This window comes from Trachurus trachurus, assembly GCF_905171665.1.
Source record: "Trachurus trachurus genome assembly, chromosome: 1".
In the NCBI taxonomy this organism is placed as follows: domain Eukaryota; kingdom Metazoa; phylum Chordata; class Actinopteri; order Carangiformes; family Carangidae; genus Trachurus; species Trachurus trachurus.
The window spans coordinates 1,851,787-1,877,817 of NC_139891.1; the positions used below are offsets into that span (position 1 = coordinate 1,851,787).

Below are 26,031 nucleotides of genomic sequence, written 5' to 3' on the forward strand. Positions count from 1 at the left end.
TGTATAAGGGCAAGTGTCACTCCTCCATAATCAGTGTATTACCTGCAGTAGGCTCGACTTTAAGCCACTTAAAGAAAATGCCACCGAGCCTTTCAATCTTTTAGTTTCACTTAGAATTTTGATAATATTAATTAACAATATTTGATCAGCCTGCAGCTTCACAGGCCCAGAGTTAGGAGTGGAATGGTGAACAAAATCCATGGTTTTGGGGTCATTTTTTTTATTTTTTAACACTCCAGAAATACGACACATCAGCATAGGAGGAATGAAGGCTTTATCTAATCAACAGTCATACAGTATAGTCAATAATCCACCATTCACAGAAAAACAAAAAAATGGCTCCAGATTTGTCATTAAGTCATGCAAGAATTTTCTACCATTATGCATATACATAAGACTTAAACCCTCCTATGTTAATTTTATTCAAGATATTGTTCTCTGCAATATGATACAATGTTAAAATCCATTTTTAATACGTGCAGTGAGAATGATATCACTCTCTCCATGTTTATGTTTTTTCAGGCTGAACAGGTGTTGATGAAGTTTTGGCTTTTTACTTGTGCAGGTTTTATTGCACTTAGAGTAAATGTAAGCCAACTTCAGGTTGTGTGTTTCACTTCACCAATCTGAGCCAAATGAGAAAACCTCTAACTCACTATAGATTATTTTCATGAACCATTCCATCCTGACCCAGAGTTACTCTGTGTCCGTGATTGAGGGCTGTGAGGTCACTGTGGATACGTGATGACAACTCAAGTCAGAGGCCTTACTCTGAAGGGGTCACCCAGTCTGTCTGCCAGGGGCCTGGGGCACATTGGGAAGGACGTAGGTGAATGAGTGAGTGCTGAGAGCAAAGAATGTGACCACTTACTCCTGAGGCTCTGGATCCATACTTAGCCTCACATTGTAGGCCTATACCTCTTTCATTTTTTAAGCAACATTCCCACTTATCGGCTATTCTTTTTATTTCCATTATTGACCTGCTATAACTCCATGAGGATAACACAGATGATTATATATATTTGTGGTGCACAATAATATTTTGTCCATCTCTATCAGTCACTAAGCAGCAGCCTCGTGTCTTGGCAGCTCCTGGCGGCAGTGACAGCGTTAAAAAGCGCTCACAGTCTCCGCCCTTTATGTAAATGCTAGTGTGAGTGAGTGGGACCCGGGCGGAGAGAGCGCTCAGTGAATGGGGGGGTGTTGCTATGTCCCTATCATAGACTGTATGGTCCTTACGCTCTCAAGACGGAGGTGTAGGTCTGTCTTTCCAGCGTTTGCATCTATCCAGAGGAGAGAAGTGATAGGCTGCCTTTGGCTGCGAACGTGCAATCATGTCACGGGCGCATGGGCTGTGCAACCGGAGCGTCTGAATAATCCATTCAGGCAATAATAAGCGGACTGTAAAGGAATAAAGCAATGGGTGGCCAGATAACGCGAAATGCCTTTTACGGTAAGGTAGCCTATATAGTGTTGTGGTTGTGTGTGTGTGGGGGGGGGGTGTGTATTTAACTATAGGCTGTGATGTAAATATGGATCTTCGATGTTAAATTCAGAGACGACATGCAGTCAGTACAGGCTGTTATTATCAGGTACCATATTGCTACTATAGCCTATTCTTTGGTCACAGTTACGTCACTCCGTTAATTAGAATATAGAGGTGTCGTGACGCGCAGCTGTGTTCACTTGTGTTGTGATTAATTCACCGTATATAGCACACAGTGATGTCAGCAGCTCCTAGCGCTCAAACGGACACATATACTGTACATCCCATAATCAACTGTTTACATTGTCTGGGGCTGAGGAGCAGGAGCGTGCGGCGCATTTCGGTGATGGATGTGGAAGTTGTGGAGTTTCCCTCTGCTCTGAGCGGTGCTGTGGTTTCCCCTCATTAATAGACAGACACATTGTGCAGCTGGGTTCCTGGAAATCAATACATTGATCTCCATTACCCATTGCATTCTCCTTTCATGCACACAGTAAGGTCAGAGCATCCATCTCACGTGATGGCTATGAGAAAAACAGCTGAGTATTTATTTCAAACTGATGTGAGGTAGTGATGATATTTTAACATATTTGTTTTGTTCAAGATTGTGTGTCTGAACACAACTTAGCATGAGTTTTAGCTCTATTGAGGAGCTTTGTGGTGCTACTGTGTGGGTTTGTGGGTAAATGTGTGTCTGCTTCAGGCCTTGTAGCTTGTTTGATGCTCCCCATCACAACAGACAGGGATGCTATAGTGATTTTTACAAACACTGGTCTATGCATTTCTATAGGGTATCATAAGCACTACATTAGAGGCCCTCGCTGCTCCCCTTTTCCTCTCTACAGCTACAACTGAAGAACTGCAACATGGCAGATAAACAATGCCAAAAGTATGATACTGGTACTCTAACTCTACCTACAGAAACATTGTTAACACAAGATAGTGATTTTATTGAGGTGAAGCTGTGGGAGCTAAGTCCCTGCTCCTACAGCCTCTCCTGGTTTTGACCACCTGATCATTCTAATTAAAGCTCCAAGATTAATCCAATTAGTCTAAGAGGGACAGACTAAGACAGCAGGAAGAGAAGGCTATAGCACCTTCTCCTGGGATCAAGGTCAAACACCTCGTAAAATGACTCTCTGTTGTGTGTGCATACAGTATCCTGATTCATTAAGTGATGGCCCACTGCACAATTAACATTACACACAAATAACATTCAACTATTTGAAAGATTATGTCATCAAATCAGCAACATTTAGCTGACTTCCTTTTCTATAATGAATGGATAGCAACGGGCTGTTCACCTTAGTTAAATTCAACAAAGCTGCTGCCTGACAGCCACTGCTAACTTACATTCAGAAAAGTTTCAGGTGAAGAAAAAGTGTTACTTTTTAATTCCAGTGTGGATGTAAGAGGGTTAAACCGATGCTAATATTAAAGTACAGTTGTTGCTATGGCAACCCACAGCCATTGATAGAAAGCACTTGATTGCCTGCTCTGCTTCTTTCTTTGATCTAAATTTAAGAGAATCATTTTTGAACTCCTCCACTGATGTGTTCCTGTATATGTGTGTGCGCTTTGGGGAAATCCAGTTCACTCTTTGAAAGAACTAAGCATTCCTAAATTGAAATCTATTACCCAGAAAATTGTCACAATTACATACTCATTGTTAACATTTACATTACCAGAGGTGTTGGTTACCGAGGAGCAGATTATGCTTTCTAAAGTTGCGCTTCTGCAGGCTGTTCTCAGGTGGGAAGCACCAGAGCACATCCAAACAGTGTTTGCTGAGTCGGTTGCATAATTGAGTCTGCCGAGTGTGTGGGAGCGCCACTTCTGTGCTCCCGATTGACTGAAAGTGGGCCAGTGTCTGAGGCTGCACAGGCTCATTCGATGGAGCGTCTGGCTCCATTCGAACTGAATTTGATTCAGTATCCAAATGTGAAGTTATACAGAGCTGCACAGATGCCATTTAAAAAGTCAAGCTTCTTAACTTCTCAGAACAGATCGGATCTCAGGAACGTCATTGGATATGCCTCGGCTTATTGAGTAACAAATAAATGAAATATACAGTAAATAACTCACGCAAGGCGTCAGCCACCATTGAAAATATTTATCATTTTCTTTCATGCTGAGTTTACACAGAGCTTTTAATCAAGCCTCGACAGTCGCTATAGAATCACAGGAACATATTAGTTAAAGGGATATTTCAACATTTTGTCATAATCCCTATAGTTTTAGGGGTAGGGTTGTTGACTTTAATTGTCGGTGCAAGCTGTTTTTAGATCTTCGGGGCAGAGATGCAAGCTGCTCAGCTAACACCACGGGGGCTCGTGGTGTTTCCGGGCTTTCCCTCAGAACTCATCAAATAAAAATCCAACAACTCCAAAAAGCTCTGGTGGACAAGTTGTGACCTGCACATTCACCACGCTCTGAGATAATAACGGAACATTATGAGAAAGAGTTGTTTTCGAGGTGAATGCATAGCCGGTGTTGTGCCGAAAAGAGACGCCTTGCCGAAAAACGACTGCCCCCGACGGGAACGCGCATTTACCCATGCATTTACCAAATTTGCCAAAATGATGAAATATCCCTTTAAGAGGGTGTGTCAGCATCATGCATCTGACTTAAGGAAGCATGATCTGGGACAACTGTCTTTGTCTTCAACAAGACACAGGGCACAGATCCCCTCATGTGTAACCCTAATCTTTCTATTTGTCCAGTATACGTATGCAAAACGTGTTTGTGTCTGTAGCAGCCATTATGATAGGTCCCCTTCCAGGAAGCACCACATAATGACTCCCAGCCAGTACTGAATAGCATCTCTCAGTCAATATACACTTAAGCCTCTCCACCAGCCTCCCCTCTTCCACAGCCAAAAGAAAATGCACTGCGTTCAGTCATGTGATATTATGACTTATTGATTGCTGTTGTGTAATCCCGCTTGTGAAGAACATGTGGTAAGAGTAGGATGAGGAGTGGATTGTAGTGGATGACGTCAGTCAGACTTGATCATCTTTGCTGTCTCACCTTTCTCTGCCATGTCAGTAGGGTTTGAATTATTGATAACAGAGTGTCTCTACAGTAGCCTATGGTAAGCACAGGATGGGAAACTAGAGCATATTGGTTTAGCTTGTGCAGACTATTATTTTTAATGAATACCTCCTCATGCAGAAAGCAGAACGTTTTCATATCTGAAGAATCACTTATTTGCCTCTTTTGTCAAATTTGTATTGCCGCAAAAAGAACACGTTTTGGTTTTCTGCAGTTGCATGGACAAAGAAACTAATGTGATAGTATTCCCATGAGCGGTGAGAGGTGTGATAGACATTTCTTTAACCCTTCCACTGTGATCGGAAAGACGCTCAATATGTTACTTGATAGTGCAAATTATTGTTTATTGCAGTCCTAGATTTACAATTTGAGCTCTGTGCCAGACCTCTGAATCATCACCAGTATCTCTGAATTGTTTAGTAACTCAAATAGGTCAGTTGAGACTAGGGGCGTAATCTGTCTACGTGCCATAAATATTCAAACGTATACATTTCTCTTCTCTTCTACCGTTTGCATTCAGTAATGATTTTCAAGCATTCTGCTCATGCTGTCCCTTGGTCCATAGCTTCCTGCACAATTTTCAGATTAAATGCTGTACATTCTACCATTCAATTGTAAGCTTTTAATGTGAAATATCAGCAGGAACAGTTGAGTTTTATGTGGTAACTTACCATAGATTGACGAAGAAACAGCAGCGGAGGAGAGACCAGAACTAATTGATCAATGAAAACTAGTAAAGATAAACTGACAGAAGGAGATTGGTGACTACAGTATATTAGTTTCTTAGCAGATTCAAAGAAATAACATCACTTGCTGAAGGTGAAAGAAAAGTTACAGACGTGCGCTGCAAAAAAAAAAGAAGCAGTTTTGCCATGAGGCAAAAAGTGTATCATAGCCAGTCTAGAGTAAAGAGTTTTAAATAACAGAGTTGCCTGAGGCTGGTCTGATTGGTGTCATAGTGGAAACCCCCACCGTGAAATGTTACCACGGCTACAAGTCTTGCTCAGTTCATCAAAACTGAAGCAGTTGATTTGCAGGATGTCAGGGCCTTTCATTACAGCCCATCTAATGAGTGATGACCTGTATGACTTGCTGCTATCTGTCCCCAGGTAGAATACTAGCCACAGCTACGGTTTCTATCAGTACTGCTGCAGTAGTAGCCTCCCTGTTACTGAGCACCACACAGACTATTTGGTTTCACACACACACACACACGCACACACACACTGTGTTGCATCTGTCACACATGTACAGTATAAATGCATATGCAAGGGACTCTGGACATCAGAGGAGGAAATGTAACACCCCGTGAACTCCACTGTAAAAGGAACCATTACACAGGCTTCTGCTGGAGCGTGCAGCACATAAAGCCATCTTGGTTGAGCTGTGCTTTTAAGCATCTAAGCTAAATGTTAATGTGGGTAATTAATCATCACTATTATTGCGTGATTCATTTCACAGTTGGTGTTACATCAGGCTGAAATGCTTTTTTGTCATGAGTCATTGGGGTTGAATACATCATCCAGACACTGCTATGTAAACATCATTAAGATATTGTTTGTCACTGCCCTCCAGGCTTGTTGGCGGCGTTGTAAATGACACTGTCAACAGACTTACTGAGCAAAATCAAATAAAGAACTGAAGCTGGAAGAGAGATGTTTTACACCTTAGACCAGCTGCTTGTTTTTTTTTATCTTTAGCTGAATAACTGAATTTTAGACTTTAACAGTCCACCTGATGTGAAAATGAGGCAGAATGTGTTTTAACAGAAAGCACATGACAGGTTTTGCTCGATATGTACACATGGGAGAATTTGTTGTTTGGCCCATTTTACTTCTTCTCACATTAGCCTGTATGCCTGGATATTTTCATGGCTGATGGCTTAAAGGGATAGTACAACATTTTGTCAAATTCACCCATTGCCATAATCACAATAATAATAGGAGTAGGTTCATTACCTTTAATTGTCAGTGCATGTTGTTTTCAGATCTGCGGGGCAGAGACGTGAGCTGCTCAGCTAACGGTAGATACAGTAGTCCCCTGTCCCTCATTAAACTCATCAAATGCACAATCCAGCAACTCCAAAACGTTACAAGAGAGAGTTGTTTTCAAGGCAAATCCGTAACAGAAACTACATTCCAGACATGGCTGCTGGGCGGAGTGATTTCAAAAGCGCAAGTAGTTCTGAGTATTTGCTTCGTGTGTTGTATATCTCATAGTGTGGTGAATGTGCAGGTCACAACTTCTCGAGTGTTTTGGAGTTGTTGGATTGTGTATTTGATGAGTTCGATGAGGGACGGGGGACCTACTGTATCTACCGTTACCTGAACAGCTCGCGTCTCTGCCCCACCGATCTCAAAACAACATGCATCGACAATCAAAGACAATAAACCTACCCCTATGACTATAGGGGTTATGGTAATGGGCGAATTTGCCAAAATGTTGAACTGTCCCTTTAAAGATTTGACATCTGAGGCCATCTCAGATCCACACAGGCTGTGTGTGCGTGCGTGCGTGCGTGCGCCTTTGTTTCTGCTAACGTCTCAGAGGATTGTTAAGCCGGTCTTTACATAGCAACAAGTACAAGGATTGGCTCTGGCTGGATGGGGCTACCTGTGCTGTACTGATAGTGCTGCTGTGACTGGATGCTACAGACTCATCCATATTTTCATGGTGCTAAAATTAGGCACAGGTTATACAGTATGTATATGGTACTGTAGATGTGGGTCAACAGTGTCTGCATGTCCATGTTTATTTCAGCATACCAAGGTGTTTTCTGCTTAGAGCGATAGTGTGTGATGAGAGTTTCAGGTTCCAATTCCATAAGGAATGTTGCATTTGGAGAACAGTTGAATAGAACCAGGAAATAATTTGCCTATACCCGATACTGAGCAAATATTTGAATAGTTTTCTCCCGCCTATAAAATCCTATTTGCCTTCCTGGCTTATAACTGAAGAGCAACTGAAGTGTGTGTGTAATGTACGCATGCATGGAAAACATGTGCTCCTCCAAGAACACAAAGCTCACCTCTCATTCATCATCATCAGCCAAATGAAATGGCAAGAGATTAGCTCAATGTTCCACAAAGATGTTCACCGAGGTATGACGGGTATTAGCTGCACACAAGCCTGTGTATTGTGATGAGGGCTGTTTTGTGTGTGTGTGTGTGTCTGTGTGTCTGTGTTGTTATTAGTGGGATAAAGACCTCTAACTCCGGGGAAGAGGAATACAAGCTTTTTGCCCTGTTTGTTCATAATAAGAAATCCTTGACCTTTGGCAAGAAAATGGCTCCTGTGAGGCCGTTAAAAACTGCTTTTGCCCAGATAACACAAGCATAAAGCTGCGTGCACAAACAGGAGTTTACAAGGGCTGTCAGATTGATGTTAACAGGGGCCAGTTTGGAGCTGTTTACATGAAGGGGTCACATCTCAGGCTCCCAGGACAAGAGCATACACTCCAGAGTGTTGCTGAGGTAATTGGTGTCTTGAAACCAGCCGTCAGGCCCGAGGCTGCTGCGGTCCGTCTAATAGCTTAAAACTACACAATGGGATGTAAGAGTGTGTGATGAAATATAACCGCTACGGCTACTGTGTGCCGGAAAAACATTTTGTTTAAATGTATACAAAGTACATACAATGCTGCTGTCACACACTTCATAACACATGCTCACATATAGGCTACAGACCTCAGGCCAAACACCATATGGGATGGCGCTGGCGTGACGCTACAGTGTAGAAATAAAATACGACCCAGGAAGTTAAAGGGATATTTCAACATTTTGGTAAATTCCCCTATTGCCATAATCCCTAATAGTTTTAGGAGTAGTTTCATTCATTACCTTTAATTTTGAGATCAGCTGGGCAGAGACGCGAGCTGCACATAAAACATAAATTCCGGGCTTTTCCCTCATCAAACTAAATACACAATCCAACAACTCCAAAATGCTCTCATGGACGAGTTGTGACCTGCACATTCACCACGCTATGAGATAATAATGGAATGTTACGTTACAAGACAGAGTTGTTTTCAAAGTAAATACGTAACCGGAACTACATCCCAGACACGGCTGCTCAGCAGAGTGACTTCAAAAGTGGCAGTAGTTCCAAGTATTTGCTTGTATATTGCTAATTATACGTTATTATTTCATAGCGTGGTGAATGTGCACGTCACAACTTGTGTTTTGCAGTTGTTGGATTGTGCAACAATCAGAGCAGCTTGCGTCTCTGCCCCGCTGATCTCAAAAGAGCTTGCACCGACAATTAAAGGTAATGAACCTACTCCTTAAACTATAGGGATTATGGCAATAGGCGAATTTGCCAAAATGTTGAAATATCCCTTTAAGATGGGCTCTCAGTGCATAAACCTCAGGTGGGACTGTGGAGAGTTTTCATACAGCAAGGTGTTCTACAAGGTGGTACTGTACTGTACATGCTAGCAAGGCAGCTTTAGCCTGTATGACTATTTTAACTGATTTTATAGAAAATAATAACCACAACAATTAAATCAGTATATAAATACATCTGAGCCATGCTGTGTGTATCTATTATGCTGTGTTTCAGCCTCTCTCCCACTATGTTCACTTTCTAGCTGCTCACAATTGAGGTTGAAATTGAACATTGAACATTTGAGCACTTTAATTGATGCACATCAACTTTATCATAAGCCCATTGGAGGGGGTGTCCTCTTTTTTTTTTATCAGTGAAATGCTAAATTTGGGTAAACATTGAATAATTGACATAGGAAATAAACAAAACACTAACAGGTGCAGTTTTTGCACATTCAGTACAAATGACTAAACAACTGAGCTTTGACTGCTGTTTGCTATTGAAATGGATGAGATCAGCCTTTAAGAAATTGAATGTTTGCATACACCTCATTAGAAGAGTGGTCAGTAGTCAGGTGTGTGTGTGTGGGTGGGTGTGATTTACTGTCATATTTTGACGGCTTAGCTTTTTTATTTTTTATTTTATTTTATTTATTTTGCACAAACATATCATCTAACAATCATTATGATTGGGATGTGCGAAATGGAGGTATGAAACCCAAAAGTGCTTATATGAAAACCTCACCCATGAATAACATATTGAAAAACCAAATTTGTTACAATGATAACAATGATAAGATAACGAAAAATAAGTAGAAAGAAGTTAGTGATTATACAGTGTTTAGGAAAAATTAGGAAAAATACATACATGAATGAATAATGTAAAACAATAATGAAACATGTCTTATTATGTTTGATGGTACATGATTTGACTGACGAGGTACTAGCTTGGAAAGAGAAAATCACTAATAACCAAATTAGATGCTTAAATGCGTTTGATTAAAAGATCTATTGGAGCGATACAAATGAATTAATTTTGCTATGTAAACTCTTGCCCCCCTTTTGTTTGAATGGACTAAAACACAGACACAAGTGGAGCTGCAGAAAGCAAGAATCTCCCACTATATATATCATGTTGTTGTGTCTGAGTAAACAAAAGGCATCTGTTGTTATCGGAGCTGATAGCCGCTGAGTGAAAGAGTGTGCTGATCAAGACCTTTAGATACGAGGGGTTGCTAAGGAACATGAATTCACACATTGCCTGTTTCCCTCTACAGCAGCTGCGCTTCTTTGGAACCCCAGTAATGCATTCAGCTCAGTGTGCCAGGGAGCATGTGCCGCCACATTCAACAACCGCTCTCCCGTGGCTCTGCCTAAAGACAAAGGGCCTCAACGATGCTCTTAGGTTGTGGCCAGATTGAACAGTAGACACGTGTGCTGGGTGAAAAACTGGATGGGCCATTACTAGATAAAAACAGACAAGAGGGAGAAGAGGGGGACAAAGAAAGAGTGGCGGGACAAAAGCGTGTTGTTTTCTAAGACGAGCTGCATGGTCTTATCAGGACGCCACAGGACATCTGCTGCTGCAGTGTTAGCTTTCATCTGTTTGGTCCAAGAATCAAGAGGTTTTGTTCAAATCAGACAATTCCCTGTGATTATAACAGACTCCAAAGCACCGTAAACTGAATATTAACCAAAATATCGCTCTGACATTTTCAATTATAGCCTCTTATTTTCGTGAGCAGGCAACAACTGCCACAGGGTTGGAATGAAACTCCACAGCATGCTTATAAACACTGTAACGCTGTTAGAAGCAGGACCATGTCTCATATATCATCTTACTGATTGATGGTCTGCCTTTTCTTATTCCCACAGATAGGGGGCCAAACATTTGGTGTTGAAATGTTTCCACTCTCCAGCTCAACTGACTGGAAATTGGACCGGAGGAAAAAAACAAATAAATAACTGATACACCAAGAGTAAACAACAGGGTTTGCTGATGTTTATGCAGATGTTTTTTTTTCCAGGCAGAAAATCAATCAGACACACCGATTCCTTCAGTGACAGTAGCCTGAGTATAGTCCATAATGCATCACAGCTGCAGGACATCTAGTGCACTACACTACCCACCCCACTGAATCTTTAATGGGACTTATCCTGCAATCACAGTTGCTGTTGCTAGCATTATTGCTTTCTGAGTCATCAAGTACAACTCTAATACATGCAAAAAAAATCCAGGTGAGAACTCTGGGGGAAAATGTGAATCACACTAGACTAGCTGATGTAAAAGTAACACCAGACAAGCTGTGAGAAAGTGGGCACAACGAAATGATAAATTAGACCACTTCACCACAAAATGCAGGAATGTGCACAAACACAAAATACTGAGACTTCTGCAAATCATTTGCCATCTCCGAACACTAATATATAACGTATTGGAGGAGTATCAGGTTGTCTCTGTCGGAGCCAAACGATTCAACACAGTTGAGCCTCAGAATACTAATTCAGTCATTTTAATCTGGCAGTTAGCAGCTCTGTGAGATTGGCCCAGCACATGTTGATTCTTGTAGCCGCTCAAGTGCTGTGGTCGTACCCCCTCCAGCCTCTCTCAGCCAGACTCAATTCAGACACTTTTACTACCCATGCATGTAATTATCAAGTCACTCAAGTCTTCCTCTGCATGTCTTCCCGACTCTTGGCAAGCAGCCATAGAGCTGCTGGGTTTTTGGGATGAGGCCCGTGACTGAGTGTAATATTTGGCTGCATGGTAGTTTTTGGGTTCCTTCAAAAAAACAAAAATAATGTCTTCATTATATTTTTTAATTTATCCAAATGATAGCATGTGGAAGTATTATACTTAAATTGTATAGATATGGGTGCACTATACTGTCATGTCCAGTGTTGGGAAAGTTCACTTTCTACATGAACTAGTTCAAAGTTCAGTTCATAGTTCATAATTCAAAATTTTGAACTAAGTTCACGGTTCCAAAACTGAACTAGTTCATAGTTCTTTTTCTTTTCTTTTTTTTCTCAATATGTTGCTATACAAGCTATTAATTTTGCCTCAGCCAATATCGAACCACAGACAGCAATTATTTTAGCAGTTTAACCAGTGGTATTAGTTATAGTTACTACTTCACTTTCCCCAAACAGTTACTGAGTTACAACATGATGAAAGTTCCAGGAAAAGTAACTATTGCGTTACTATTTTTATAAAATTCTCAAATATGTCAAATGACTTGGACTTCCCTCTCTAACCCCGTTTATCTTTTACTAACCCACTGGGTCAGTATTCCTCCACACAGACAGGCTGCACGACGCGCTGTATCACTCCGCCTCTTCCAGCGCCGCTGATCCAAACAGCTGATAGGTGTTGCCAGATTGAGTGGTTTTTTTGCTACATAGTTTTTGCCTGGAAGGCTCTATGGAAATCTGGCACACTCCTGAACAAAGTCCTACTTTGAGAGAGCGCCGTTCACAAACGCCAGAATGAACGCGTTCACAATAACGTTCATCAAGCGGAAATACAGTACGTTCAGTTCACGTTCGCCCAAAATATGAACGAGTTCATGAACGATCGTTCATTGAACACGTTCAGGCACAACACTGGTCATGTCGATATATCCACCTTTTTCCAAGCGTCAAAAACCTAAGCCGGTTTTGCCGGTTTTGGTGGAATTTTATGTTTACGTTTCCATGGTTTCGGTAGTCGTGGTAAATGCATGGATTTTTAATTTTTTTTCAATGAAAATCTGTAAAACGCATGGATCATCACAGCAGCTTTTAACAGTGGATATCACACAAATTGACATCCGTGTTAAAAGCCAGCATTAATAGATCCATGCATTTACCGCAACTATGACAACGACTGAAAACCATGGAAACATAAACGTACAATTCCACCAAACCGGCAAAACCGGCTTCTGGTTTTGACCATAGATGACGTTCAGGAAACTTGTAGATACAATAGACTCTGCTTTGATGATGATGGATGTCTTCTCCTGAGTGGAGATTTGATTGTCACCCTGCCTGACCCAGAGTGTGATTATCACCGATCAGCTTATTACTCCATTGCTCACAAATAATCAGCAAAGACCCAAGTACAGTACAGTGAATATCTGATCACATTTTCTGCAATGCAAAGCTTTTCATTAAATGGAAACAAAGATGTCAGATCAGACTAACCCTAACCCTCCTTCTTCTCATTAGGGCAAAGAAACTCATCTTTGTTTTATTCTTCTTCTGCCCACAGACTCCCTTGGTGGCCCGTTCCCATCCACGTCGCACAGATGCCACCACAAACCCAAGAGGTGCCTGCCCATCCAGTGTGGCAGCGTCAGTGGGCCCCTTCCCACCAGCCCACTCCTGTTCCATCCCAATGCCAAGGGTTCCCAAATTGTTATGGACGTTGCCCAGAAGACAGTCAAGAGGCAGGCCAGCTTCTGCAACGCCATCACTTTCAGCAACAGGCCCATCGCGCTGTACGAGCAAGTCCGCCTCAAGGTATTTTGTTATGTCAGAGTGGAGCACTTGAGCTCTGAGGTCTGAGAGCTGTTAAGCTGTCAAAACCATTGGGCTGTTTTTTATGTTAGGTTGACACTTTGAATGTCGAGAGCCGTAGCTACACTGTTTCAGAATAAAAAAACAACTTTGTAGAGTCACGAACAAATTGAGAGTCGGTGTGAGTTGGAGCTTCTTTTGCAAACGTCAACATTATGCTACTAATTTCTGGGAAGTGATCTTATTTTTCTTCAACATATTACCAGTAAACCTCCTTTTGCTCTGCTCTTTCCAGATAACTAAAAAGCAGTGCTGCTGGAGTGGAGCTCTGCGCCTGGGCTTCACCTCCAAAGACCCATCCAGGATAAACCCAGACAACCTGCCCAAGTACGCCTGCCCCGACCTGGTGTCTCAGACCGGCTTCTGGGCCAAGGCCCTGCCCGAGGAGTTCGCCAACGAAGGCAGCGTTATCGCCTTTTGGGTCGACAAGAAGGGCAGAGTCTTCTACCGCATAAATGAGTCCAGCCCCATGTTGTTCTTCAGCGGAATTCGCACAGCTGAGCCCCTCTGGGCCCTGATCGATGTTTACGGTCTGACCCGCGGAGTGCAGCTGCTAGGTAAGCTTGCTAAAGAGGAGTAAGGTGCAGGGCTGAATTACAACAACCCAGGCAAAGCAAGAAAAAAAACCCCTCTAGGGGCTGGACCCCACACCCTCAAGGGCCCCAAAGGCCTCATGATAATTTGCAATTAGTTAACAGTAATTTGATGAAGTGATTATAAAGTGAAATAGACAGAACAGTAGAGAATTTAGAGTGTATAGTAGAAAATAATATGGTTTCTTGGCCAGGCATAATTGCGTCCTGGAGGCTCCTCTGATTGCCTGGCAACCTTGTGGTGACTCACTGCTCCCAGCCATGAAACAATCCTCCATATAACACTCTGTAAAACCATGCGTATAAATAGTGTTTCCATTGGTTTTCATTTAGATAAACAAACACATGGGTAGAACCTGCGCTGCTCCTGTTTGTGTGAAGGCTGCATGTGTCCTGTATGACCTGAAACCACCTAAATTGCTTTAAAAAATCATGTTTTAAACTCATGCAATTTAGTACAAACTCTATCAAAGCATCCTCCATTGTCATCAGTGTTTATTCTGTACTGGTGTAAGTAGTTAAAGAGGAACTATGCAGGATTTTTAGCTTAACTATGCTACATTTTTACCTTAATGAAACAGCTTCGGAGTAATGTGATGGTTTAATAAATAACTTGTAACTTGCTATTAGGGAGAATGGAGACTCTCTGCTTCCACTTAGCGTCTTTTGGCTGAAAACCAACCATGCAAGATCAGAGCCACCGCCCCGGTGTCCCAGCTCTCGTCTCCACGGCACTGCGGCACAAATGTGCCCCGTAACCCGTAACCTCTTGTTTATGACAGATAAGACTAAACAAATATACACATGGTAACATCGTATATGATAAATAACGTTATGTACCGCTCTATTGATTGATTTCTCGCTGGCTTTGTTGTAAACAAATGCACATGGCCGGGAGGAGGGTTAGCAAAACAAAGGGAAAAGCAACCAGACTTGCATACTGTAGTTGCCCTTTAAAAGAATAGTTCACCCAAAAATCTAATACCACTCATTATCTACTCCCCCTCATGTGGACTAAGGGCTGGGAGAAGTTTCAGAGTCCTCCGTGGCTTCTCTGAGTTACAGGGGGTCTCGGCGTAGCAGTGCATGTCCATATAACGGTTGCAAATGGATAACAACTGTCTTCGTAACAAAAAGACACACCAAAAAACATCCAAATACCTCCATGCTGCTCGTATGTAATGTCCGTCTTGTATTGAAGCCCCGAAATGCGAAATTGTTCAGAAAAAAATTAAATAAGTCTATATTTCAAGCTTGTTTGTAACGGAAGCTCCTCTTCATTACATACTGTACGAGCACTATGGAGGTATTTGGATGTTTTTTGGTGTGTCTTTTTGTTATGAAGACAGTTGGTATCCATTTGCAACCGTTATATTGACATGCACTGCTACGCCGAGACCCCCTGTAACTCAGAGAAGCCACGGAGGACTCTGAAACTTCTCCCAGCCCTCAGTCCACATGAGGGTGAGTAGATAATGAGCGAAATTTGAATTTTGGGTGAACTATCCCTTTAAGGTAGACAACCTTCACAATTTGGTGCTTTCACTTTCCACATATCTGTTGATGATGAGCAGGAGTAGTTGTGTCCATGTGTTTACTGTAAACAGGTATTTTACCTTCCTGTCCCTGTTTACAGTAAAGCCATGCATGAAGTAAGAGAATAACAATGAACAGGGGCTATCTATATCTGACCAAGGTTTGGCCCCGTGTTTACACGAAAGCAGCACGACAGTTTGGGGGGGGGGGGGGGGGGGGGGGGGGACTATGAGTAATGCACTGTTGCGTATTATCAATGTGGAACATGTGGCTTACTGTAGCTTACATACCACCAAAGCATAGCACAGGATAGTATGGCCAAGGCTTTGATGTGAGAGAATGTATATGCATTCTTTGTTTTGCCTGGAGATTCACTGCTGTCATCCCCTCTGCATGTTGTAAAAATAGACCAGGGGTCACATGTCCCATAGATAGCACATTTGATTGTGATTGTGTGCCGTGTTGATTGACACAGTGTCCCCAGGCTGATGTGGAGAGAAATTCAGTGTCTTGAGTACAAGGGGATCCATATCCTTTGTTGTCTCCTTCCTGTATTTGACTTTCTCTTGATGGCAAGTGGCATAACTCAAACTCAAAATAAATGAGTTTGTGCAATGGAAATAACAGTAGCTTATCAGAAGAAAATAAACATGCAGAAAATGATTCTGTTAAGAAATCACAGCTGAGCTTGCCACCAAGGTTTTGTAGTTCTAAAAAAAAAAGGCACATCCCTTTAAAACACTGCCTACAGCACCATCTGAATCAAGAACCAAGAATCTCCTCTGCCCTACTTAAATTATCCATTTACTGTCTTTTTTTTTTAATAATCGGACCATATGCAGGGGCTTCTGGTCCTCGGGGCGGGCCAAGTGAATGACACTTGCCCTCACAAACAGGGGCCGGTTCAGAGGGCTAGAACGCCACCGAAGGTCCACATAGAAATACATCATCTAAACCAGACAGAGCCTGTGTGCCACTCAGTGGTAAATTGTGCCGTCTCTTTGCATCACATTTCTGCGCGCAATGCTGCGTGAACTTTTCACTCTCCTCAGATAAGCCCTAGGGCTTTCACATCTGAGGCCTTTCCCTTGCTTTCACTCCTTATTTTATCTGGCATTTGAGGAGCTTTTATTTTTCTTTCCCCGAGCTTGGGTTCTCAATTAAAGCCTTTGTAGCTCGGGAAACGCACAGATAAAGAAGCAGCAGTGGTAAACAGCCATTTTCTGCATGTAAATCGCCCTATTTGAACAAATTTGGTTTTAGCTGTGGCTGAAAAAGGTGTTCTTACAACTGCAGACATTTTGTCTCAAATCCCTTTTCTTCACTCTCAATATCCCCATCTCTCTCCACTCTGCCATCCTCTTCTCTACTGCTTTGATATCCACATTTCCCCTCTAGGATCCATAACATTTACAGTAGATTCTCTCCATTTTCCAGCAGCAAGTGAGATTATTCATTGTGCCTCCTTTCTAAATACTATAATCCTCCCTACATAAAGATTGAATTAAAATTCTATGGTGGATTAAGTTTTTTTTTTTCACTCAAAGACATTTTGTACAGCTAGTGTATGCAGCCCTTTCATAATGTAAATTAACAGTGGGGCCTCCAGTGGTGTCTCCATTCAGCTCCAAACACAATCCACTGCCTGCACTTCCTGCTCACTCTGCCAAATCACATCAGCACATCTACCTGTTTCCATACCGCTGTATATATGCCTCTCTTTCCAGCTGTTGCATTATGTTATCCATTTTATTTAAAGGCTCTTTGTGCTCACAGGTGGCTGCATTGCTTTATCATGACTAATAGTAAGACATGTGCAATTCAGGCTCTGTCACGCGGGCCTGCAGGCTGTGATTGTGCCACTTAGTATTTCCACCTCCTGTTCCTTGTCTACACTGTTTATCTGTGCAGGGTCAAGGGATCCTGCTCTAATAATCGACAGAAAATTCATTTCATCCTCTTTTGTCCTTTATCAAATAATTAATTAATCTATAACCCAAACAGGGGCAACTCACATCGAGGCCTTGATTTGACTATATTTCTGATACAGCCTTAAAGGGATAGTTCACCCAAAATTCAAATTTCACTCATTATCTACTCACCCTCATGTCAACTAAGAGCTGTGAGAATTTTCAGAGTCCTCCGTTCCTTCTCTGAGTTACGGGGGGGTCCGTGCAGCAGTATTTGTCCATATAATGGTTGTCAATGGATACCAACTTTCTTCGTCCAAAAAGACACACCAAAAAACATCCAAATACCTCCATACTGCTCGTCTGTAATGTCCCTCTTGTATTGAAGCCCCGACATGAGAAATTGTTCAGAAAAAAATTAAATAAGTCTATATTTTAAGCTTGTTTGTAGCGGAAGCTCCCAGTGTCTCAGTTCACTGCTCTTCCTGTGTCAGTGCACTGACCGGCGGAACAATTTCTCATGTCGGGGCTTCAATACAAGAGGGACATTACAGACGAGCAGTATGGAGGTATTTGGATGTTTTTTGGTGTGTCTTTTTGGACGAAGAAAGTTGGTATCCATTGAAAACCATTATATGGACAAATACTGCTGCGCGGACCCCTCACCATAACTCAGAGAAGGCACGGAGGACTCTGAAAATTCTCACAGCTCTTAGTCGACATGAGGGTGAGTAGATAATGAGTGAAATTTGAATTTTGGGTGAACTATCCCTTTAAAAGGTTGTATGTAAGATAGATTTCCATGTTTCAATGTTTTTCATTCACTGATTAATTGATATTGATTGATAAAACAGGTCTAGGCTCATACAGTACCTACTGCCCAGCAGCCATGCCCTAAGCCCCGCCCCCCTGGAGCCCCCGCCTGCATGGCGTCACAAGATTTTCTCTGCAGTGCTCGTTTAAAATCTCAATTTCTAGATTTTTCCTCGATCACACAGAACGCAATGAGCCAGGAAAGAAAGTTCAGAGCCTCTCTACCTCTCCTCTTTCTCACTATAGAGTTCCAGAGACAAGCCAGAGAGAGCTTTTGGTTCTTAAAAGTACCAATAGCTGACATCTTATTATGATGTCAACACTTCAGATAAACACTGAAAAAGTGTAAAATATGGAGCCTTCAAATATCTGAAATTGAATAGATATCTGCATTAAGTGATGAACGGTCAGTCAGTGGAAAGTATTTCGAAAACAACAAACGGTTGAGCTTTAGTCAGTCAGATGCTGTAGTAATTACACTCCATCCTGAATGCCTTCCACAATATATAGCACTTCACTTTTTTTAAAATGTCTTTGCACACGTTCAGAGCCACTTCTTATGCGCATGCCTTTGTGTCTTGAGATGTATCATCTCTTCACCATCCCGAGGCTGTTCTGAGGTCACTGCGGCAGCAGAAAGCGAAGGATGGCTGCGGGCGACATTTTGGACGCCTTTGATGTAGAAAGATTGAAATAGAAGCTGCGTCGTGATAATCCGCCCTGCAGCAATCACCACTGGGATACATCGTACATGACAGGAACAAGGGGTGGTTGGTTTCACACCTCTGCAAGCGCCACGACAGGAATTTTCAGATTTTCCTGGCCCAACTTGCAGCCTGCTAATGAAGCTAAGACAGAAACTAATAGAACATTACAGCACAGCCCTTACACTATGCTATTTCTTATCCTCCTGAGATCCAGGGAAAAAAATTCTGATTTTGATTTTTTTTTTTTTTTTACATTAATTAAGTGTTGGAACAAAGAACAAATTGCAAGGAAAAAAATACGATTTTAATTTTACAACATGTGCACTGTAGTGGGCATTACAACAGGACTATATTGTTCTCAAACGTGCAATATTTTGATGCTTATAATGTACATGGACAGACTAGAATTATCTTGTAAAGTACAGTAATATATCAAAAAAACTAATACCAATATGGGGTTTTAATTCTTTTTTATCAACTACATTATCTTTGGGATTTCATCATTAGACGTTCTTCCTGAGATGGTATTTCATTGAGCATTTAGACATTTTAGAGCAAAAGAGAAACAGGCTGCATCTTATGCTCCTATGCTTAATACCTCAACAAAAAGCTTGTTGTCCATCCATGAACAGTTTCCATTGATTAATCATTATTAAGAGTCAAGAATAAAATCATGGGATCTGTTTTCTGGAGCATATTTCTGTAAGCATTCATTTTGCACTGATTTAAAACCTCAAAATCCTATGTTTTGGTTTCGGCCCATAGAAGCTGATGGTGAACCTCACCAGCCCTCATCTGGACTTTTACACTCTCCTACAGGGTCATCATCTTTCCTTTGACTCTCATCCTCCAATAAATCTATTTCTGAATCTCCCTCAATGATTTTGTAAATAATTCACTCAGCCTCTGTCAAAAACTGTCCCTGAAAAACATGTGACCGAAACACAAGTACAGAGTCCTCATGTCCACTACAGTGTACATTAGTAAAATTAGCTTTTTTTCATGTGAAAAGTAAACAATCCAGTTCTGAAAAATCACTTAAATGTTGCTAAGATGTTTATTTATAATAAACAATCAACATATAGGACTCAAAATACTTAAAATTGTCAATATCATGCTCACATTTACTCTTTCCCATAAAATGTGCTTGTTGACATGCCGGCAGTTTTTAAAAGAGACACACAAGATATCATTATAAAGGGCCAGTTGTCCTCTGTAGTGAACAACAGGACTTAATAAGAGGACATGCATAGTATAAGAGAAATGGGCTTGAATGTGATGTGCACTACAGTGTACAAAAATACATTGCCAGGTCTCAGGACCATTTATGTATAGGTGACACGCACCTACGTAAAGACATGCTTTTGTCATGTGGTGATTTCTTCCTGCTGCTGCTTAGCAACCTATGTAATATATAAGGCTTCTGATAGGTAGGGAAAAGGTGTGGGATAAGATCTGTGACATCTCTGCGTAGGTGCCTGAGGTAGCAGGTGATTACCTGCGTCTGGCCTTGAACTGGGCAAATACAATATGATGTGAGTTTCTCAGGATAATCTGTAGGGCGGACAGAAACTGTCCCCACAGGCTTGAAATCCTAAAAGCCACAAAGGTTGTTTAATATATAGCCGTGTCCGCGGTCCTAAGGTTTTGCTGTCACTCTCATATACGCGCGCGTGCACGCACACAGCAGGACTCTACTTGACACGAGGAAGGAGGCTGAGTAACTGAGTAATTCCAGCTGTTGTGAGGGCTGCAGGACTCAGATTGTATGAGTCAGTCACAGAGGAGCTTTAATCAAAAGGGGCCATCTGCGGGACTTCCCTGAAGGAAAAGAGAATAAAGTCTGATTGCAGAGCCACAAGGCTTCTAACACCTCTCAACCAGGGCTGAGTCACAGAGAAGGAGTCGGGCCAATCTCGCCGTCAACCCAAAAGACACAAATCAGCCCACATGGTGTCCTGGAACAGAGAGGCCGGTCCGTGTTGTCCGTCAGGAGAAGTGCTGTTACGCCCGTGGTGGAAACACTAAAAGAGCCTCTGACATCTGCCGTGTTATGCCAGATTGTCCACAGGTGATGGATCGAATTACACGGCGCATTGTGGCATCAGAAAGAAGCGGTATTGGCTGTCACTCTAGATGAAGGGCACAGCAGCTGTTGGAATGAAACATTTTGAAAATGGCCTGTTTTTGTGAAGTTACTTAGGAAATGTGATTCCAAAAAAAAAGCTCCTCTTTCTGTAATGCATCTCCTGTATGGAACCACAATCCCTCCACCATATCTTTTATGGTAGCATGCGTTGTTTATTTTGCAGGACGAATCACCAGTGATTGCAGAAATGTGCTCTGGGTAAACATGACAGATGTGGGCTAGGTGAAAGAAAAACTTATCCTGGAAACTAAAGTGTTTCAGTTAGACTGAAACAATGTGTGAATGTTTGATGGATGAGGTTGTGGCCGGCCTAGCTGGCTCTTGGTTTTCTTTTGTTTTGTTTTTTTGTCTTTCACAAGCTGTGTCACAAGAGCCAGCACAGTTCTGACAGCAGATCATCTCAAGAGGAAGGGTCGCCCAGTTTTGAAGCTTTCACAACATGTCAGTGTTGACGAGGCTAAAACAAAGTACAGTATGTCATCTCTAATGGAAAAAGCATGTGTAGCTCTCCAGCTGGTTGGGCCAGATGCAGGTGGGAGAGTGGCTTAAACCCTGTTGTGTCAGTGAAGGAAATCATAGAGGTTTCCCTTTTAATTTACAGGTGTGGGAAGTGGTGATAAAGCACAAATCTTCTAGGTGTCAAAATGACTCGAAGGCCTTGTCTGGGATCATTTAGTGCTATATATCCTTTCTCTGGTGTTTGGGTCACCAGTGACCCGTTTTAAGGTTTTACATGCATACAAGTACCACATAAATTTATTTATAGCATCAAGGCTTTTTGACTTTGCCAGGAACTTCAATTTAAACAAAATAAAACTTCTTTTTTTTCACAAAATTCTAAAATGCTCTGGTTAAAATTATGACATTTGTGGTGTTAGGGTCAATTTTGACCCGGTTATAACGATAAGAACAATAATGAGAGTTCAAACTGAAATCATAAGTGCAAAACCAACCTTTTCATGAATAAAGAAGCCTAACAATGTAACCAAGAGATGAGAAACAAATGAGATGATAAATAATTGTTTTAGTGTGTTTTACAGCTGATTGAAGACTCAGGTCAAAACTGACCCTAACACCATAGATGGAAGCAGAAAGCTGACAAGAGGAAGGTTCAATTGAAGCCAAGGGGCATACTGACAAAAAAAGGCCCAGGGGCCCACACCAAAAAATATTAAAACCAATATTTTCATGGATAAGGAGCCTAACAATGTAACCAAAAGAAGAAAAACAAATTGGATGAAAAAAAATGTTTTTAGTGTATTTTGCAGCTGATTTAAAACACGGGTCAAAGCTGACCCGAAACACCATAGATGGCAGTAGAAAGCTAACACAAGACAAAGGATATATAAAGCCTTATCGCAACAAATCTTAGTCTTTTTTATTGCTCAATACAAAGGTGGGGAATTTCAAATAAGTAATAATAATACAGTAATATAAAATTCCAAATTTGATGAATGTATGTAGGGGTAAATGTATGAGGAGTGAGAGGTAATGAAGAGAAGTGGGTTAGCTCAGTCAGTGCTATAATCTAGTTTGCTTTTCTCCTCTCGTGTCAGTTGAAAATGTTTTCTTACGCCCATGGCAAGTGGGAGACTAATTAACATGAAAAATTTATTGCATATCTAATGACAACAAGTTGAACTCACCGAGGGATCAGAATAGGCTCATCTAAAATTCAGACTTAATTGTAAAAGTCCAAAAGTGTTTAGACAAACAAACACTTATTAAACGTTTTTAAATGTTTAATTCCCCCACTGTTGTCTGGGCTCGGCTACTTCTACTTCTGCTAAATCGTCTGCAGTGACCAAAGTAACAGCGTATCAGCAAAGAGGAAGATGGAGAGAGGGATAGTCGAAGGTTCCCATACTTCTGGGAGAAATGATCATTTGATTATTGCGAGCACTTGTCTGGCGCTGGTGTTTGACTTGGCAGGGCTCGGCCTCCCAGTTAATAGCAGCACTTACAAATCCTCATGCTTCACACAGACCCTCCAACAAAAACACACAGAGCAGAGAAGACGGTGTAAATCTGACCTTTTTGGTGCTGGTTCGGGGTCTGTAGTGGGTTTAGCTTTGCAGAGACCTCTAGACATCAAGCGCAGCGACCCCTCCGATGTTGTGTTTCTCCACTTGAGTGTGGTTGATGGTTGTTGGTCAGACAGTTCAGAGGCTTTGGCTTTTAGATTCAGTTGTGAATCGCTGTACCTACCTCTGCTGGACACTCCAGTACACTCATTTCTACATTAGATGATATTAGTAAAATCATTCGGTTTTGAACTGCAACAGCAGTGAGTAATTAGACAGATAACTTTTAATGGAGGTAAACTAGTTGTAACTGGGCTGTCAACTTTGCTCTCAAGTCCCCTTTGCTTTTCAAAGACCCTCCATAATACATGACTTCCTCTGAAGCAGTGCCAGGACAGTAAACACCCTGCACTATCCTGTCATACACTTTTTAGACTGAGATAAGTTAATAATTACATGAATGTCTTTTTTATGGCACAGTTCAAGCAAGTACATCATAAATAATGTTCCCAAACATGTCATGTCATGTGCTGTGGTTACTGCTTTGGTCACATTTCTGCAGTTTTGCCCATCAATCTTATCAGTGATATCAATGCTGCACTGAGTGAGAGCTGTGATGGGTGAACCCAGTGAGGTGAATATAAAGGAGCCGGCTGTAAACAAAGCAGAGGTTAGCCAAACGCACTTGGACAAGGAGCCAGATGGTGCGAGTGAAGCTGCATGTTGGAAGCAGCACAGGCCAAGTCCCTGGCTTAACTTTCACTTCCCGATAAAGACTTTCTTTGGTTGCTCTTTTGGTTTCACCTCCAAATAAAGGTACAGTAATTGAATTAGAGCTGAAACAAGTGACTGATCAATTAGTCCGATATCAGTCAACCAACAGCTGTTAAAGACTGAACTAATCATTTCAGTCAGTTTCCAAACAAAACTGTCATTTGATTTGAATGTTTTAAAGTTTTAGAATCATAGTCAGATAAAGTAGGCTAAGTAAAATAAATGACTATGGTGTTTACACTGTTTTTTCAAGATTACATAAACCATTAACTGCCAAAACATTGTTCTCACTGCTTTCAATAATAACAATAATCTTTAGTGTCAGCCTACATTTAGATAATGCGTCCAATCTCTGGTTGTTCAGCTGTCCAGTTGGATTTCAGTCAGGCTTTGTTAACAAATTTCAGTAATAACTTTGGTGAAAGCAATGTGGTAAAACTAAAAGACATTCATATAAATTTACACAAATGTATACACATTTTGAAAAAACATAACACATAATGTTATAAAACTCTTGTTTTTTTCACTTCAATTTTATTGATAGATACAGTAGATAGACAGACAGACAGGTATACTGTCTTCATCCCAGGCTGGGAAATTATTGCGATAGCATTCACATCAGTGCAATAGAAAATACAGTAAGTGCAATTGCTGCAATAGAAAATAAGATATATAGCAAAAGCCTATATACTGTATATCCATTAAAAACATCCATAAATAGATGAATAAATAGATAAATAAATAATGGTGTAATCCTGTAAGAACTGTGCCAAAAACCTAGAGTTCAGTGTGTTCTCTATTGGACAAAGATGATATAGTTATAAACCCTTGTTGCATTTGGCAAAGAGGATATTTTATAATGGTCCCTGTAAATCCCTATAGCTCCAATTCATAATATACAGTATATCAAGGCACACAAGTTCAAGATCTTACTTTATTCTTGAGAGAAAGCCAACAGTTCTCACAAAGAGAAAGCACTTCTTGGAGTCTACAAGATCGACATTATCGCTTTATACAGTGGTTTACATGTAAGCATATTAATACAGCCACATGATGTAGTGTATTCCAGCAAATGTCCAATATTTCCACAGGAGAGTCATCTGAACGCTCCACTGTGTTTAGGACCTAGTGACTGACTGTCTGCTGTATTGTGCTGAGCCAGTAGTGTATATTATTTATTGAAAAATGCCTCCTGCTGCACTCACTATACACAGTGACTTGACCTACTGCTAATACGAAAAACCGAAGTAGTGCAGCTTTAAGTCTTGTACCAGTTTTCTATAAATATGAATGATTGAAAGGGATTGATGTGCGTGTGCTGAGAGTGTTAGCCCTCTCCCACTAATAAATTAGCCTATTATCACCCTTCCTCATGCTCGAGCACCAGAATAAAATAGGCGGCTTTAATATAAGAACCTTATGATGGAGGTTATTAACACTGAGGTGCTGGCATGCTGATTGGCAGAGAAGGGGCGGCACATTTTGAATTATGGCGATGACCTAAGGGACAGGGCTTTTGTGACTTAGTGTGTGTTTTGCCTGACTCTTTGTTATGGCCATGTGTCGCCCTGGGAGCCTGCTGCTCTTTCCAAAAGCCCCGGGTTCAAAGCTGCCCAGCCTGATCAGGGACTAGGGATTGGGCCTGTGCCAGGGAATAAAGAACATCCCAAACATCTAGCACAAAGACCCTCTGACTCAATCTCTCTCCCCTACAATCCCTCTCTCTCTCTCTCTGTCAGTTGTTTTATATCTTGGTCTCTTCAGTCTTCGTGTCTTAATCCCCCAGTCAGTCACTGACACGTACGCTGCCTCTTTCTCCCTCAACGAACCAACGTTTATCTGTTCATGGCAAAACCTCCCTGGATATCCTGCTCTACCGTCTTCCCTCAATCAGATGATCCGAGCTGACCAGTTCCCTTTCCATCTTATATTCATCTCATGCCCTCTTATCCACTCTCCTCTTATCTCCTCCTTTTCTCCCCTCTCCTCTCCTCTCCTCCCCTCTCCTCTCCTCTCCTCTCCTCTCCTCTCCTCTCCTCTCCTCTCCTCTCCTCTCCTCTCCTCTCCTCTCCTCTCCTCTCCTCTCCTCCCCTCCCTCCC

The 26,031-nt window shown here is 41.6% G+C and overlaps 1 protein-coding gene across 1 annotated transcript in view; it reads left to right on the forward strand.

The window, feature by feature from the left end:
• Positions 1-1,419: 1,419 nt before the first annotated feature.
• The window catches only part of neurl1aa (neuralized E3 ubiquitin protein ligase 1Aa), a gene marked incomplete at both ends in the record, with an annotated part of 49,060 nt that continues 24,448 nt past the window's right edge, over positions 1,420-26,031 (forward strand). The window contains 3 exons of the mRNA XM_083978430.1: positions 1,420-1,453; positions 13,118-13,368; positions 13,661-13,982. Of these exons, the coding sequence (XP_083834556.1) occupies positions 1,420-1,453; positions 13,118-13,368; positions 13,661-13,982 (607 nt within the window). The remainder of the gene's footprint in view (positions 1,454-13,117; positions 13,369-13,660; positions 13,983-26,031) is intronic.